The 18,686-nt window shown below is 45.2% G+C and overlaps 1 protein-coding gene across 2 annotated transcripts in view; it reads right to left on the bottom strand.

Moving 5' to 3' along the window:
- abcb6a (ATP binding cassette subfamily B member 6 (LAN blood group) a) overlaps positions 1–18,686 on the bottom strand; it is a 226,443-nt gene that overhangs the window by 107,697 nt on the left and 100,060 nt on the right. For both annotated transcript variants that reach the window (XM_068034765.1, XM_068034764.1), the window contains exons 14-15: positions 6,642–6,699; positions 4,393–4,497 (exon numbers count right to left, since the gene is read on the bottom strand). In XM_068034765.1, the coding sequence (XP_067890866.1) occupies positions 4,393–4,497; positions 6,642–6,699 (163 nt within the window). The remainder of the gene's footprint in view (positions 1–4,392; positions 4,498–6,641; positions 6,700–18,686) is intronic.

The following is an 18,686-nucleotide window of genomic DNA, read 5'->3' as shown; positions in this document are numbered from 1 at the left end:
GATTGTTGTAAAAACTCATCGTGTTCACTAACGCCCTTTAGGGAAGGAAAATCTGCCAATCTTATCAGGTCTGGCCTGCATGTGAGTCCAGATCCACAGCAATGTGGTTGACTCTTTACTGGCCTAGCAAGCCACTCAATTGTATCAAACTGCTACAGAAAAGTCAAATAACAGCACTGTGGGTACATCTAAACCACATAGACTGCAGCAGTTCAAGAAGGTGGCTCACCACCACCTTCTCAAGGGCAATTAGGAATGGGCAACAAACGTGGGCCTTGCCAGCAACGGTTACATCCCATGAATGAATTTTTAAAAATTAATAAGAACTCAGTTGAAGGACTGTATACAATACTAAGCTCTGCACTATAGGAAGGCTTTTGAGACTTTGGAAAGGGATCAATGTAGATTCACTAGGATGCTGCCTGCTGAGAGGACATATAAATACAAAGAAAAACGTGAAAAATTTGTTAGAAATGTTTAAAATTATAAGATGATGGAACAGATAGCTTGAATAGTTTCCAATACAAAGAACAAAGAACAGTACAGCACAGGAACAGGCCATTCGGCCCTCCAAGCCTGCGCCGATCTTGAGGCCTGCCTAAACTAACACCTTCTGCACTTCCGGGGCCCATATCCCTCTATTCCCTTCCTATTCATGTATTTGTCAAGATGTCTCTTAAATGTCGCTATCGTATCTGCTTCCACCACCTCCCCTGGCAGCAGGTTCCAGGCACTCACCACCCTCTGTGTAAAAAAACTTGCCTCACACATCCCCTCTAAACTTTGCCCCTTGCACCTTAAACCTATGTCCCCTAGTAACTGACTCGTCCACCCTGGGAAAAAGCTTCTGACTATCCACTCTGTCCATGCCGCTCATAACTTTGTAAACCTCTATCATGTCGCCCCTCCACCTCTGTCGTTCCAGTGAAAACAATCTGAGTTTTTCCAACCTCTCCTCATAGCTAATGCCCTCCAGACCAGGCAACATCCTGGTAAACTTCCTCTGTACCCTCTCCAAAGCCTCCACGTCCTTCTGGTAGTGTGGCGACCAGAATTGCACGCAATATTCTAAGTGTGGCCTAACTAAGGTTCTGTGCAGCTGCAACATGACTTGCCAATTTTTTATACTCTATGCCCCGACCGATGAAGGCAAGCATGCCATATGCCTTCTTGACTACCTTATCCACCTGCGTTGCCACTTTCAGTGACCTGTGGACCTGTACGCCCAGATCTCTCTGCCTGTCAATACTCCTAAGGGTTCTGCCATTTACTGTATACCTCCCACCTGCATTAGACCTTCCAAAATGCATTACCTCACATTTGTCCGGATTAAACTCCATCTGCCATTTCTCCGCCCAAGTCTCCAACTGATCTATATCCTGCTGTATCCTCTGACAATCCTCATCATTATCCGCAACTCCACCAACCTTTGTGTCGTCCGCAAACTTACTAATCAGACCAGGTACATTTTCCTCCAAATCATTTATATATACTACAAACAGCAAAGGTCCCAGCACTGATCCGTGCGGAACACCACTAGTCACATCCCTCCATTCAGAAAAACACCCATCCACTGCTACCCTCTGTCTTCTATGACCGAGCCAGTTCTGTATCCATCTTGCCAGCTCATCTCTGATCCCATGTGACTTCACCTTTTGTACCAATCTGCCATGAGGGACCTTGTCAAAGGCTTTACTAAAGTCCATATAGATAACATCCACTGCCCTTCCTTCATCAATCATCTTTGTCACTTCCTCAAAAAACTCAATCAAATTAGTAAGACCCGACCTCCCCTTCACAAAACCATGCTATCTCTCGCTAATAGTTGAGGAGTCAACAATGAGGGAGCACAGATTGTAGATTAAATACAAGAGATTTAGAAGCGAGGGCAGGAGAAAGTTTTTCAGAGTTGTGAGCCTATGAAATTCACTTCCAGGGTTAGTGGCAAAGGCTGAAAATATGTCAACATCCAAGATTAGATTAGAGACGTGGATGAAGGAATATGGGAATAGAGCAGGAAAGTAGAGTAGAGGGAGATCAGCCATGATCCTACTAAACGGCAGAGATAACATATGGTCTACTCCTGCTCCTATTCTTATGTTCTGATGGAACAGGTCAGGTAAGTATCGTCTGGATTATTTGCTTAGTTGGAGGGTGGCACGGGCTAGATGCAACGAATGGCCAATTTCTCGTGTTGTAAACATCATAGATTTGAACAAGTTATATATGCCACTGCTCATAAGCAGCTTATTTACTGGACACCACTGACATGCCAAATATTTGATTGCTGCTACACAATGATAGAAAGGACATAAACCAATTATTCTGCCACAATTCCTATTGTGGACTTTGGCTGCATGAATGAAGCAAATGCTCCAAGTACGAGGTGTGACTGCCTACTGTTGTCTTGCTGCTGGGATGGTCAGGTTGCCCAACTTGTAGCAGAGTTCATGTGAATTCTTTAAATCTAAGCACCCACAAAGTGAACAATGGAGGCTTGTTTTATATCTGGTAGAATCCATGCTGTGGAACTGGCAGTTTAGTCAATTGTCTGAGACTTGAGACATGTGGACCTCAAAAGGATCTGATAACATTGTTGCTGCCATCTATTCATGTAAACCAGCTAACAGCTAAAACACACATAAAGAGAGGGGCAGGAGTGAGTTAGAAGTACCCGACTAGTTTGTGGCTCATCACCTCTGCTCCTGCCTGTTTATAGAACTGAAGAACAAATTCAATTCCTAATCCCATGTCACTCAACGGCAATCCTCCAACGGACACTGTAGAACCAGAGTTGTTTTGCAAGAACATATCATTGCGAATTCAAAATCTTGGCAAAAACATTGGAACAATTTTTTTCCTCTGATATTTCACCGAGATAGATAATTCTGCAGGACAAACTATTTGTCTCACACGAGTGAAAGAACATCTTCAAAGGGATAAGGCCATTTACTAAACCGTCAGAGAGCACTTTATCAGTAGTCACTCCATCTCCCTGCTCTGGCTCTGCTCATTGTATTCACAATGCCTTTGTTCTCTCACACATTGAAATATATATAGACACTTGCACAGAAACATACAGGGATAGTGGGACAGTCAAATTCCATAGCTTTTTATGGAGTGCCCTGTCCAATATCAATACATGATCTTTTCACTTTCTGCTGTCTTCACACTCACCTGTATTCTCTCTATCCTCTGGTTCTCTCTACTCACTCACTCATTGTCTGCTTGCTCTCTTGTTCTTTTTCTCTTTCTTCTTCTGTCCTCCCCTTTTTCTCCTTCTGTTATATTTCATGCTCTTTATCCTTTTCTCGTTGATTTCCTTTCCTTCTCTCTCCGATCTTTCTTCTTGAATGTTTTCTCTCTCCAATCTCTTTCACCCATTCCACTCTTGTTTTCTCACTTCTCTCTGTTCTGTCCTCGCACCCATTTTCTCTCTCTATTGGGGCAGTTCCCTACAGATACAATCCTGCTTAAGGCAAACATGTGTTCTGCTCTCAGAGGGGGCAGATGGACACCAGGTCCCATTTGGGACAGACATGGGGCTGGATTTTGTGGAGGAGGTGAGGCTCCCAGTGCCAGGCCGAAAAGTGGAGGGAGCCCCGCCTTGGCCTTTTCACGCCCACCCGCGCTCCACAACCCCACTGCAATGTGATCCTCTGATGCTTCAGAGGTGATGTTTCCGGCGTCGGAATTGCCATCCCTTTAAAGACTGGGATCCTGCCTCCAACGGCTGCTGGCCAATCACAGGGCAGGCAGCTCACCAGTATTGGCAGCACTACCGGGAGCGGTGGCCACTGCCAAGAATGCAAAGACCTTGGACCCATGCCCAGCACTGGAATACCTCCGGTAAGTGAGGCGGAGTCGCTGGGGTCAGGCCAGAAGGGCCTGGTGAAGGTAAGGGTGGTCATAAAGTTCAGGGGTTGTGGTGTCCTGGGAGGTGCACTATTACCCAGTCGGGTCCCTCCGTGGGTCACAGACTGCCCATGGAAGAGGCTCCTCCCCCCACCCACTAAGGAGGATGCCTGTCCTCCCCACGTGACGGAGGACCCCCTGCCCCACCCCGCCACTGGTTAGATCACAGCAGTGGGGGTGGGGGGACGGCGGGGGAAGAGGCCCTCAAGTGGCCGTTAATAGGCCATTTAAGGGCCTCAATTGGCCCCCGGGTGGGAAGGCAGTCATCAGCCTATCCCGACCCCGGAAAAACCAGCGATGGGCCTTCCGGCACCACCACCTCCCCCACCCCCCCGCCCCGCTGCTTTTCTATGGGACTCAACCACGTCTTGGGGGTGGGGGGGGGGGGCCATAAAATCCAGCCCATGGTTTCAGTCTCAAAGCTAGACGCTGATCAAAGCTCTTGACTATCTTCTAGAATAAAGTATCTACTTTTACCTTTGAGATGTCTTGGCCATCAATTTTAATGCATCCTCCCCTCACGTCATAAAATCGGAAGAGCAGACGGATGATGGTGCTTTTCCCTGACCCAGAGGGCCCAACCTAGAGCAAAATACAAGTAACAGAACTGTTAAGCCAATAGGCCAAATGGCCACCCGTGCTGTAAACATGAACAGTTCCACAGCATGTTTGTAAGATGCGGAAAGCTGCAGAACAAAGGTTTGAGAAAGACTTTCAATGTCCTATTGGCTTGTACGTGTGTTTTAAAATAATTGTTTCAGCCTCTTCAAATGTACACAACTGGCATCTGCATTCTTCCTCCATCTCATTCACACTTGCTCCCCAACTCAAAAGACTATATTAACTCTGAAAAGGAAAATAGCTCCCTCAACGAAGGAAGTAAATACAGCTCCAGTTATAGCAGGGGTTACATGGCAGAAGACTTACTGAGAGCGAGGAAGGGACAATGCAGTGATAACAATGGGTGGGAGCAGAGCGACAACACAGGTGATTGGACAATTTGGTGGCGACAGAAAGAAAGTGCAGTGACAGGACAAGAGGAGGGGACAGTTAACTTATAAACTGCTTGCTAGCATGAAGGAGAAATGGCTGGGAACTGATTAGAAATTTGTGTTCAGTTGCAGGATCCATACTTTTCCATAAACTGATCTGAGCAAGAGCAGCAGCTGATAATAGGGATCCAGGGCAATTTGGATCCAAAATTGGCTTAGTGGCAGGAGGCAGAGGGTGATGGTCAAGGGTTGTTTTTGCGAGTGGAAACCTGTGACCAGTGGTGTACCACAGGGATTGGTGCTGGGTCCCTTGCTGTTTGTAGTGTACATTAATGATTTAGACGTGAATATAGGAGGTATGATCATTAAGTTCACAGATGACATGAAAATTGGTGGTGTCGTAAATAGTGAGGAGGAAAGCCTTAGATTACAGGATAATAAGGATGGGCTGGTAAGAGGGGTGGAGCTGTGGCAAATGGAATTTAATCCTGAGAAGTGTGAGGTGATGCATTTTGGGAGGACTAACAAGGGAATAGACAATGGATGGTAGGACCCTAGGAAGTACAGAGGGTCAGAGGACCTTGGTGTATTTGTCCATAGATCACTGAAGGCAGCAGCACAGGTAGATAAGGTGGTTAGGAAGGCATATGGGATACTTGCCTTTATTAGCCGAGACACAGAATATAAGAGCAGGGAGGTTATGATGGAGCTGTATAAAATGCTAGTTAGGCCACAGCTGGAGTACGGTGTACAGTTTTGGTCACCACACTATAGGAAGGATTTGATTGCACTGGAGAGGGTGCAGAGGAGATTCACCAGGATGTTGCCTTAGCTGGAGGAGAAGAGAGACTGGGTAGGCTAGGGTTGCTTTCTTTAGAGCAGAGAAGGCTGAGGGGGGACCTGATTGAGGTATACAAAATTATGAGGGGCATTGATATGATAGGATGAAACCTTTTCCCTTAGCAGAGGGGTCAATATACAGGGGGCATAGATTTTAGGTAAGGGAGTTGAGGAAAAATCTTTTCACCCAGACGGTGGTTGGAATCTGGAACACACTGCCTGAAGGGGTGGTTGAGGCAGGAACCCTCACAACTTTTAAGAAGTATTTAGATGAGCACTTGAAATGTCATAGCATACAAGGCTACGGGCCAAGTGCTGGAAAATGGGATTAGAATAGATAGGTGCTTGATGGACGGCACAGATACGATGGGCCGAAGGGCCTGTTTCAGTGATGTATACCTCTATGACTATAATGTCCTGGATAGGGCCTTCATTTTACTAGTCCTTTTCTTAAAAATTCATTCCCAGGATGTGGCTAGAATTTATTACTCATTCCTAGTTGTCTAGAGAAAATGGTGGTGGGCCTTCTCTTTGAACTGCTGCAGCCCTTGTGGTGATAATGCTTCCATCTACAATGTGTATTGTCCAGAAAAATCAAACATCAGTAGTTGCAGATCTATGAGAATGATTTGGGTTCTTCCTATAAATTATCCATGCACGAATGAATATCACTATCTGGTTATCAGGTGGCCCGCTACCTGTGTGAATAAATGGGACCTTCTACCCGGGTGAGAATTAGATGCGGCCCTCTGCCTAGGTGAGCATTGGGTTTGTGAATACTTGCCACAATCCGATTTCATTCCACTGATATTGAAGGTACGTGTATCAATTTGAACCAGGTTTGGCGGCACTCGAAACAAGAGACACATCACTAACACAATGCAGTAAACTTACTAGGGCCACCGTGTGTCCGGGTGGAACAGTGAATGATATGCCATGCAAGATTTCTTTACTGTAAGAGAAAAGGCACAAAATAAAACTTGTGTTAACAGGGTTAGGAAAGATAGACCATCTGGGGTTGAAGACTGCACTGTCCTACCCGCTTGAAGCTTCTGGGTGAGTACTGGGTTCATGAATATTTACCACCAAAATAAAGTAACGTTCTAATGGAATCCAAAGATCCAAGGTAATCATACAGTGAATTTCAGCGTACAACTTTACGAGCAGAAACTAACTGCACAGTTTTGAACAAACCTGTGGTCATTCAGTTTTTAAAGGGAAAATTTCTACTTGGGAGTCTGGTTCATTTCTACATTGGCTCTCCTATGAAGCACTGGTCCAAAAGTGAGGTGGTGAATTCTAGCATTGGCACAAAGGCTTTTTTTTTTAAAGTTACCTTCCTTCTTAAATTGTCCCACTCAACAATTCTTGTTCTTGTTGACCTACATTGGTTCCCAATCTCCCAAATTCAAATTATCACCTTCATGTTTAGCCTTATTTCTTTAGCCTAACAAAATTATTTAAAATAGGTAGTTAGCATAATCTTCTAGAGTTCTTCAAGGATGTGGCTAAACTAGTAGATGTTGGCTATCCAATTGTTATAATTTAATTAGACTTTTAGAAAGCATTTGATAAAGTTTCACATGTGAAGCCTTTAAACGACTGAAGCTCTTGGGATTAATTACAAATTAGTTACACATATTGAAACTGGTTTGGCAGCAGAAAACAGGGAAAGTGGAAATAAATAAATCTCTTAGTACTGAATACTTGTTGCATTATAAAGATTTGTTGATTACACCAAGCAATGTAGCCAGGTGACAAACGTGAGGGACACAAACAGCATTCTGGATTTATTAAGCAGATAGATACTTGGATTTAATTTAATGTAATGTAAAATATACATTGGAACAGGAAACAGCAAATGTGTACAAGATGGAAGGGTAGTCAGTGAATATGAAACCGATATCAACTACGCGATCAAATACTAGGTTACACCAAAGGGGCATTCGGCTGCAAGTCAAAATGAACTTTTTTAAAAATTCATTCTAGGAATGTGGGCACCTCTGGCAAGGCTAGCATTTATTGCCCATCCCTAATTGCCCTCGAGAAGGTGGTGGTGAGCTGTTTTCTTGAAACACTGCAGCCATATGGTGAAACAACTCCTACAGGGCTGTTAGGTATGGAGTTACAGGATTTTGAACCAGCAACGATGAAGGAACAGCTGATGTAGTTCCAAGTCAGGATGGTGTGTGACTTGGAGAGGAACCTGCACTCGGTGGTGTCCCCATGCACCTACTGCCCTTGACCTTCTAGATGGTAGAGGTTGTGGATTTGGGAGGTACTGTTAAAGCAGCTTGGCGAGTTGCGCCAGTTCATCTTGTAGATGGTACACACAGCTGCCACTGTGTGCTGATGGTGGATGGAGTGAATGTTTATGGTGATGGATGAGATGCCAATCAAGCAACTTTGTTCTGGATAGTGTTGAGCCTCTTGATGTTGTTGAAGCTACACTCATCCAGGCAAGTGGAGAGTATTCTATCACATTCTTACGCTTGCCCTTTTACCTCCTTTCTTCCCATCTTCCAGATTAAACAGCAATCTACTTGCACTTCATTCAATTAAGCATTCTGTATTTGCTGTTCATGATGTAGTCTCTTCTACAACGAAGAGACCAAATGAAGTTTGGGTGACCACTTTGCAGAACACCTCTATTCAGTCCGCAAGCGTGACTCCTAGTTTCTGGTCCCATCATTTTAATTCTCTGCACCACTCCCACTTTGACCTCTCTGTCCTTGGCCTCTTACATTATTCTAATGAAGCTCAAAGGAAGCTTGAGGAATCGCACCTCATTTTTCAACTAGGCACTTTACAGCCTTCTGGACTCAACATTGAGTTCAATAACTTCAGATCATAACCACTGCTCCCATTTTTTTTCCCACTCAGCAGCTGTGGTAATGATTCTGCTGTTGCCATTTACACCTTCTCTAAACCCATCTTTTATTTCTTTTCTTGTTCCGTTACCCTTTTTGCCTTGCACCATCAGCCCCTTTGCCATTCAGTCTCTTCTGCGTTCCATCCTATCACATAACCTTCCTTTTGTTCTTTACTCCCCTCCTGCCTTTCCCTGCCTCTGTACTTGCTTAAAACCTGTTTATCCCCAACTTTTTCTAGTTCCGATGAAGTCATCGACCTGAAAGGTTAACTTTATTTCTCTCTCCACAGACGCTGTCTGACTAGTTGAATATTTCCAGCATTTTCTGTTTTTATTGTATTTATGTAGTTCATTTCACATCTGCAGGACACCCCTCAAATGCTTTACAGGCAATAAGTACTTTTTATATGTGGTCACTGTTGGCATGTAGGAAATTGGGCAGCCAATTTGTGCACAGCAAGCTCCCAAGAAACATCAGTGAGGTCAGCTGTTATAATTATATTGGCCAGGACATGGGAGAGAACTCCCCTGCTCTTCTTCGAATAGTGCTACAGGATCTTTTACATCCAACTGAGGAGGTAGACAGAGCATTGGCTCAACGTCACATTGAAGATTCCACCTCTGACAGTGCATCACTCCCTCAGTACCAGCCTAGATTATGCATTCAAGTCTTTGGCTTTAACAGACAACTTTCTGACTCAGACAAGAGTGCTACCACTGAGCCACGGCTACTGAATGCTGAGTTAAAGGACACGAGTTTAAAGGACCAATTAGCCAACAAGTCATTTTTATTTTTATATATATATATATAGAATTCCAGCTGAGGGATCAATATTGGCTAGAACACTGGGGAGAACACCCCTGTTCTTTTTTGAATAGTACCGGGGGATCATTTACAGACAGCTGCACTCTCAGTATTGCACTGGAGTGACACTGCTCAAATCTCTGGCATGGGACTTAAACCCAGACTGGCTAATTCAAAGGCAACAGTGCTACCCATTGAGCCATGGCTAAATACTTGGGATTAAATAGTTGGGATTGGGTCCATGATGGGAATGGTGAAAGGAGTGGGTTTGATATGGCCAGAATAAATGGCAAATTGTAGGATCCAGTGTTGTCTTATGTTGCCCCATCACCATCAGTGGCATAGGGGGAAAAGCATTGATTGAGATAGAGGACTCTGTGTGCCAGAGGCACTAATGCCACCACATTTACATTACAGTGTTGTGATTGGAGTTGGGGTTGCTTGTCGTAACAAAAACTGCGATACAGATGTAGTGTGATACTGGTGGGCTGCAGTGAAAGGGTTGATTGAGCCTGATAGAGAGAGGGAGCAGGATTGCAGAGATGGAGTGAGTAACACAGGAACCTGGCTGTGAGTAGCTAAGCCTGATGAATGAGGAAAATTGATTATCAGTAGGTATTGATTAATTCCCAGTGACTACTATAACTATGCAGGTTGATTCAGTTCTTCCAGGCTTTTGAGTTCAGTAAAGCTGCTTCTGAATTTTGGGCAGATTTGTGCTGTGGATTCACATCTACTGGGAACTGCTTTAAAATTGCTCAAAACTCATTTCGCTTAAAACTTTTAGGAGCAACAGGGAGGGGAAATTTTCAACCCAACAGTCTGGATCAAGGTACCAGACCTGAAAGAAAAATTCTTTCTAACTCAATCATTCTCTCGTAATGTTTGACGCTTGGATTATAAGGCCCAAAAAACCGCTGATTCTCAGTCATTACGGCACAGAAGGCGGTCATTCAGCCCATCAAGTCTAGTTTTCCATTCCTCACCTGCTCAAAGGAATTGTATTATCTTCAGTTTGTGCAGGGAAGCAAATCTTGTCATCTAATACTGTGCTGAACAGAAAACTACAATATTGAGGTACTGTATTTACTACAATAAAACCAGTGTGCATTACTGCACCTACCGCACAAAACATACCAAAATGAGAAAACAACAGGTTGCAATTATGCAGCGCGTTTAACATAGTAAAATGCCTCAAGCCACTTCACAGAAGTATAACCAAATAAAATTTGACACCTATCCGCATAATGAGATATTAGGACTAGTGACCAATAGCTTGGTCAAAGAGGTAGGTTTTAAGGATTATCTTCAAGAGAGAGATGCAGAAGCGGAGAGGTTTAAGGAGAGAACTCCAGAGCTTAAGGCCTCGGCATCTGAAGACATGACCACCAACGGTGGAGTGTCTAAAATCAGGAATACGAAAGAGGCCAGAGTTGGAGGAATGCAGAGATATCAGAGGGCTGTAGGGTTGGAAGAGGCAACAGAAACAGGGAGGGACAAGGCCATAGAAAGATTTGAAAACAAGGATGCAAATTTTAAAACTGAGGCTGCGAGCCAATGTAGATCAGTGAGCGCAGGTACATGGAACTTAGTGAGATTTAGGATATGGGAAGCAAAGTTTTGGATAAGCTGAAGCTTATGGAAGGAGAAAGATGGGAGGGTGAAAGATGGGAGGCCGAACAGGAGAGTAGTGGAAAAGGTCAAGAAATGTTGTTTGAAGACAGAAGGAAAATTGGTTGAAACCTGATAAATCTTGATAAACATTAGGCTGTCTCTCAATAACTTAAAAATATATACTGATAGATTGGCATAAGTATGTGTACAGAATCACCAAGGTACATGGACATGGGTATACACGCCTTCTTGAACCGCTGCAGTCCATTTGGGGTAGGTACACCCACAGTGCTGTTAGGAAGGGAGTTCCAGGATTTTGACACAGCGACAGTGAAGGAATGGTGACATAGTTCAAATTCAGGATGGTGTGCGGCATGGAGGGGAACTTGCAGGTGGTGTTCCCATGTATTTGCTGCCCTTGCCCTTCTAGTTGATAGAGGTCGCAGGTTTGGAAGGTGCTGTCGAAGGAGCCTTGGTGCATTGCTGCATGCATCTTGTAGATGGTACACACTGCTGCCACTGTGCTTCGGTGGTGGAGTGAGTGAATGTTTGTGGATAGGGTGCCATTCAAGCGGGCGGCTTTGTCCTGGATGGTGTCGAGCTTCTTGAGTGTTGTTGGAGTTGCAACCATCCAGGCAAGTGGACAGTATTCCATCACACTCCTGACTTGTGCCTTGTAGTTGGTGCAGGCTTCGGGGAGCCAGGAGGTGAGTTACTCGCCACAGCATTCCTAGCCTCTGACCTACTCTTGTAGCCATGGTATTTATATGGCTACTCCAGTTCAGTTTCTGGTCAATGATAACACCCAGGATGTTGATAGTGGGAGATTCAGCGATCGTAATGAGGTTGAATGTCAAGGGGAGATGGTTAGATTCTCTCTTGTTGGAGATGGTCATTGCCTGGCACTTGTGTGGCATGAATGTTACTTGCAACTTATCAGCCTAAGACTCGATATTGTCCAGGTCTTGCTGGACTTCTACACGGACTGCTTCAGTATCTGAGGAGTTGCGAATGGTGCTGAACATTGTGCAATCATCAGCAAACATCCCCGCTGCTGTCATTGTTGAAGCACCTAAAGATGGTTGAGCCTTGGACACGACCCTGAGGATCTCCTGCAGTGATGTCCTGGAGCTGAGATGATTGACCTGCAACAAGCACAACCATTTTCTTTTGCACTTGGTATGACTCCTACCAGTGGAGAGTTTCCCCCCGATTTCCGTTGACTCCAGTTGTCCTCGGGCAAAGTCTGGCACTGTGTAAGCTCCTTGAGCCCTACAAACCTCCAAGATCTCTGCACTCCTCCAATTCTGGCCTCTTGTACATCCATTTCCTTGGCTTCACAATTGGTGGCCGTGCCTTACATACAAATTAGAAGCAAGAGCATGAGTAGGCCACTCAGCCCCTAGAACCTGCTCCGCCATTCAACAAGATCATGGCTGATCTGATGGTAACCTCAACTCCACATGAACGCCTACCCCCAATAAACTTTCACCCCCTTGTTTATCAAGAATCTATCGACCTCTGCCTTAAAAATATTTAAAGACTCTGCTTCCATTGCCTTTTGAGGAAGAGAGTGTTCCAAAGACTCATGACCCTCAGAGAAAAAATTTCTCCTCATCTGTCTTAAATGGACGGACCCCTTATTTTTAAATAGTGACCCCTGGTTCTAGATTCTCCTGCAAGGGGAAACATCCTTCTCACATCCACCCTGTCAAGATCCCTCAGGACCTTATATGTTTCAATCAAGTCGTCTCTTACTCTTCTAAACTCCAGCGGATACAAGCCTAGCCTGTCCAATCTTTCCTCATAAGACAACCCGCCCATTCCAGCTATTAGTCTAGTAAACCTTCTGTGAACTGCTTCCAACGCATTTACATCCTTCTTTAAATGTGACCAATACTGTACACACTACTCCAGATGAAGTCTCACCAATGCCCTGTATAACTGAAGCATAACCTCCCTACGTTTGTATTCACTTCCCCTCGCAATCAACGATAACATTCTATTAGTTTTCCGAATTACTTGCTCTACCTGCATACTAACCTTTTGTATTTCATGCACTAGGACACCCAGATCCCTCTGCGTCTCAGGAGCTCTGCTATCTCTTCCCATTTAGATAATATGCTTCTTCCTGCCAAAGTGGACAATTTCACATTTTCCCACATTATATTCCATTTGCCAGATCATTGCCCATTCACTTAACCTATCAAAGCCCTTTGTAGCTGATTGGGCCTCAGGCTGGAATTCCATCCTAAAACCTACCCTTTTGACTAAGCTGTCTGAATATCTCTATGCGGTTCTGTGTCAAATATTGTTTGATCCCACTCCTGTGAAGCGCCTTGGGACGTTTTACTACATTAAAACTGCAGTATAAAACTAACACTATCTGCACTTACATTAACAGAATTTCTTATCCACAACTGTTACATAAGTTTCTAAATTCACTTGAAAAAGCCCTTCAAAACACTCCTGCAGGGGATGCAGAGACGATGTGGGCCCACATCAGAGATGCCATCTATGACTCAGCAATGACCACCTTTGGCAAACGTGCGAAGAGGAATGCAGACTGGTTTCAATCTCACTTTGAAGAGCTGGAACCTGTCATAGCCGCTAAGCGCACTGCACTGTTGAACTACAAGAAAGCCCCCAGCGAGTTAACATCCGTAGCACTTAAAGTAGCGCTGTGCAAATGACTACTGGCAACACCTATGCAGTCGTATTCAGCTGGCCTCCGACACCGGAAACATCAGAGGAATGTATGATGGCAACAAGAGTGCTTTTGGGTCAACCATGAAGAAGATCGCCCCCCTCAAGTCTAAATCAGGGACAACGATCACTGACCAACACAAGCAAATGGACCGCTGGGTGGAGCACTACCTAGAACAGTACTCCAGGGAAAATGTTGTCACTGATACCGCCCTCAATGCAGCCCAGTCTCTGCCAGTCATGGATGAGCTGGACGAACAGCCAACAAAATCGGAACTCACTGATGCCATTGATGCTCTAGCCAGTGGAAAAGCCCCAGGAAAGGACGGCATTACCCCTGAAATAATCAAGAGTGCCAAGCCTGCTATACTCTCAGCACTCCATGAACTGACACAAAGATTGGCCGAGTGGTTAACAGTGAGGTGGAGTGTCTTAGGTTACAGGAAGATATAGACGGGATGGTCAAATGGGCAGAAAAGTGGCAGATGGAATTTAACGCAGAAAAGTGTGAGGTGATACACTTTGGAAGGAGTAATGTGACACGGAAGTATTCAATGAATGGCCTGACACTGGGAAGTTCCGAGGAACAAAGGGACCTTGGCGTGTTTGTCCATAGACCTCTGAAGGCAGAAGGGCAGGTTAATAGGGTGGTGAAAAAGGCATATGGGACACTTGCCTTTATCAATCGAGGCATAGATTACAAAAGCAGAGAGGTCATGTTGGAGTTGTACAGAGGTTTGGTAAGGCCACAGCTGGAGTACTGTGTGCAATTCTGGTTGCCACATTATAGGAAGGAAGTGATTGCATTGGAGGGGGGTGCAGAGGCGATTCACCAGGATGTTGCCTGGGATGGAACATTTAAGCTATGAAGAGAGGTTGGATAGACTTGGGTTGTTTTCACTGGAGCAGAGAAGACTGAGGGGTGACCTGATCGAGGTGTACAAGATTTTGAGGGGCATGGACAGGGTGGATAGGGAGCAGCTGTTCCCCTTAGTTGAAGGGTCAGTTACGAGGGGGTCACAAGTTTAAGGTGAGGGGCGGGAGGTTTAAGGGGGATTTGAGGAAGAACTTTTTTTACCCAGAGGGTGGTGACGGTCTGGAATGCCCTGCCTGGGAGGGTGGTAGAGGCAGGTTGCCTCACATTCTTTAAAAAGTACCTGGATGAGCACTTGGCACGTCATAACATACAAGGCTATGGGCCAAGTGCTGGCAAATGGGATTAGGTAGACAGGTCAGGTGTTTTAATGTATCGGTGCAGACTCGATGGGCCAAAGGGCCTCTTCTGCACTGTATTATTCTGTGATTCTGTGAATTGCTTTGCCTGTGCTGTGTTGAGGGAGCAGTACCAGAGGACATGCGCAATGCCAATATCATCACCCTCTACAAGAAGAAGGGTGACTGAAGTGACTGCAACAACTACCGTGGAATCTCCCTGCTCAGCATAATGCGGAAAGTCTTCGTTAAAGTTGTTTTAAACAGACTCCAGAAGCTGGCTGAGCGTGTCTACCCTGAGGCACAGTGTGGCTTTTGAGCAGAGAGGTCCACCATTGACATGCTGTTCTCCCTTCGCCAGCTACAGGAGAAATGCCGCGTACAACAGATGCCCCTCTACGTTGCTTTCATTGATCTCACCAAAGCCTATGACCGCGTCAGCAGACATGGTCTCTTCAGACTACTAGCAAAGATCGGATGTCCACCAAAGCTACTAAGTATCATCACCTCATTCCATGACAATAGGAAAGGCACAATTCAACATAGCGGTGCCTCATCAGACCCCTTTCCTATCCTGAGTGGCGTGAAACATGGCTGTGTTCTCGCACCTACACTGTTTGGGATCTTCTCCCTGCTGCTCTCACATGCGTTCAAGTCTACAGAAGAAGGAATTTTCCTCCATACAAGATTAGATGGCAGGTTGTTCAACCTTGCCTGTCTTAGAGTGAAGACCAAAGTATGGAAAGTCTTCATCAGCGAACTCCTCTTTGCAGACGATGCTGCATTAACATCCCACACAGAAGAGTGTCTGCAGAGACTCATCGACAGGATTGCGGCTGCCTGCAACACATTTGGCCTAACCATCAGCCTCAAGAAAACAAACATCATGGGACAGGACGTCAGAAATGCTCCATCCATCAATATCAGTGACCACGCTCTGGAAGTGGTTCAAGAGTTCACCTACCTAGGCTCAACTATCACCAGTAACCTGTCTCTCGATGCAGAAATCAACAAGTGCACGGGAAAGGGGACCGCTGCTATGTCCAGACTGGCCAAGAGAATGTGGGAAAATGGCGCACTGACACGGAACACAAAAGTCCAAGTGTTTCAAGCCTGTGTCCTCAGTACCTTGCTCTATGGCAGCGAGGCCTGGACAACGTATGTCAGCCAAGACTGGCGTCACAACTCATAGAAACATGGAAAATAGGAGTAGGCCATTCGGCCCTTCAAGCCTGCTCCACCATTCATCATGATCATGGCTGATCATCCAACTCAGTAACCTGTTCCCGCTTTTGCCCCATATCCTTTGATCCCTTTAGACCCAAGAGCTATATCTAACTCCTTCTTGAAAACATACAATGCTTTGGCCTCAACTGCTTTCTGTGGTAGCTAATTCCACAGGCTCACCACTTTCTGGGTGAAGAAATTTCTCCTCATCTCAGTCCTGAAAGATTTACCTCGTATCCTTAGACTATGACCCCTGGTTCTGGACTCCCCCATCATCGGGAACATCCTTCCTGCATCTACCCTGTCAAATCCTGTTTTCTATCCATTGCAATACATTACCCTCAATCCCATGCGCTTTAATTTTACACGCTAATCTCTTCTGTGGGACTTTGTTGAAAGCCTTCTGAAAGTCCAAATAAACCACATCCACTGGCTCCTCCTCATCAACTCTACTAGTTACATCCTCAAAGAATTCTAGTAGATTTATCAAGCATGATTTCCCTTTCGTAAATCCATGCTCACTCTGCCCACTTCTACCACTGTTCTCTAAGTGCTCTGCTATAAAATCTTTGATAATGGACTCCAGAATTTTCCCCACTACCGACGTCAGGCTGACCGGTCTATAATTCTCTGCTTTCTTTCTACCTCCCTTTTTAAATAGTGGGGTTACATTAGCTACCCTCCAATCTGTAGGAACTGTTCCAGAGTCTATAGAATCTTGGAAGATGACCACCAATGCATCCACTATTTCTAGGGCCCCTTCCTTAAGTACTCTGGGATGCATACCATCAGGTCCTGAGGATTTATCGGCCTTCAATCCCTTCAATTTCCCCAACACCATTTCTCTACTCATACTGATTTCCTTCAGATCCTCTCTCTCACTAAGCCCTGTGTTCCCCAACATTTCTGGTTTGATATTTGTGTCCTCCTTTGTGAAGACAGAACCAAAGTATGCATTTAGTTAGTCAGTTATTTCTTTGTTCCCCAGAATAAATTCCCCTGATTCTAACTGTAAGGGACCTACATTTGTCTTCACCAATCTTTTTCTCTTCACATACCTATAGAAACTTTTACATTCAGTTTTTATATTCCCTGCAAGCTTGCTCTCGTACTCTATTTTCCCCTTCTTAATCAATCCCTTGGTCCTCCTTTGCTGAATTCTAAACTGCTCCCAATCCTCAGGTCTGTTGTTTTTTCTGGCAGATTTATATGCCTCTTCCTTGGATCTAATGCTATCTCTAATTTCTCTTGTAAGCCATGGTTTGGCTCCCTTCCCCGTTTTATTTTTGTGCCAGACAGGAACAAACAATTGTTGCAGTTCATCCACGCGCTCTTTCAATGTTTGCCATTGCCTATCCACCATCATCCCTTTAAGTAACGTTTCCCAATCCATCATAGCCAACTCGTGCCTCATACCTTCGTAGTTTCCTTTACTAAGATTCAGAACCCTAGTCTCAGAATCAACTACGTCACTCTCCATCTTGATGAAGAATTCTATCATATTATGGTCGCCCATCCCCAAGGAGTCTCGCACAACTAGATTGTCAACTATTCCTTTCTTATTACACAATATCAAGTCTAGAATGACCTGTTCTCTAGTTGGTTCCTCAACGTATTGGTCCAGAAAACCATCTTGTATACACTCCAAGAATTCCTCCTCTACGGTGTTGTGACTAATTTGATTTGCTCAAACTATACAGTGGCGCAGTGGTTAGCACCGCAGCCTCACAGCTCCAGCGACCCGGGTTCAATTCTGGGTACTGCCTGTGTGGAGTTTGCAAGTTCTCCCTGTGTCTGCGTGGGTTTTCTCCGGGTGCTCCGGTTTCCTCCCACAAGCCAAAAGACTTGCAGGTTGGTAGGTAAATTGGCCATTATAAGTTGTCCCTAGTATAGGAAGGTGGTAGGGAAATATAGGGACAGGTGGGGATGTGGTCGGAATATGGGATTGCTGTAGGATTAGTATAAATGGGTGGTTGATGGTCGGCACAGACTCGTTGGGCCGAAGGGCCTGTTTCAGTGCTGTATCTCTAAACTAAACTAAGACCTTATCTCCAACGCAGAAGTCCTCGAGGCAGCCAACATCCCCAGCATATACACCCTACTGAGCCAGCTGCGCTCAAGATGGCTTGGCCATGTGAGCCGCATGGAAGATGACAGGATCCCCAAGGACGCATTGTAAAGCGAGCTCGTCACTGGTATCAGACCCACTGGCCATCCATGTCTCTGCAAACACGACATGAAGTCCCGTGATATTGACCGCAAGTCGTGGGAGTCAGATGCCAGTGATCGCCAGAGCTGGCGGACAGCCATAAAGGCGGGGCTAAAGAGTGGCGAGTCGAAGAGACTTAGCAGTTGGCAGGTAAAAAGACAGAAGCACAAGGAGAAAGCCAACTGTGCAACAGCCCCAACAACCAATTTTATCTGCAGCGCCTGTGGAAGAGTCTGTCACTCCAGAATTGGCCTTTATAGCTACTCCAGGTGCTCCTTCACAAACCACTGACCA

Source organism: Heterodontus francisci, chromosome 7, assembly GCF_036365525.1.
Source record: "Heterodontus francisci isolate sHetFra1 chromosome 7, sHetFra1.hap1, whole genome shotgun sequence".
In the NCBI taxonomy this organism is placed as follows: Eukaryota; Metazoa; Chordata; class Chondrichthyes; order Heterodontiformes; family Heterodontidae; genus Heterodontus; species Heterodontus francisci.
Note: the sequence above shows the minus strand (reverse complement) of the source record. Positions and strands in the feature narration are given on the sequence as shown.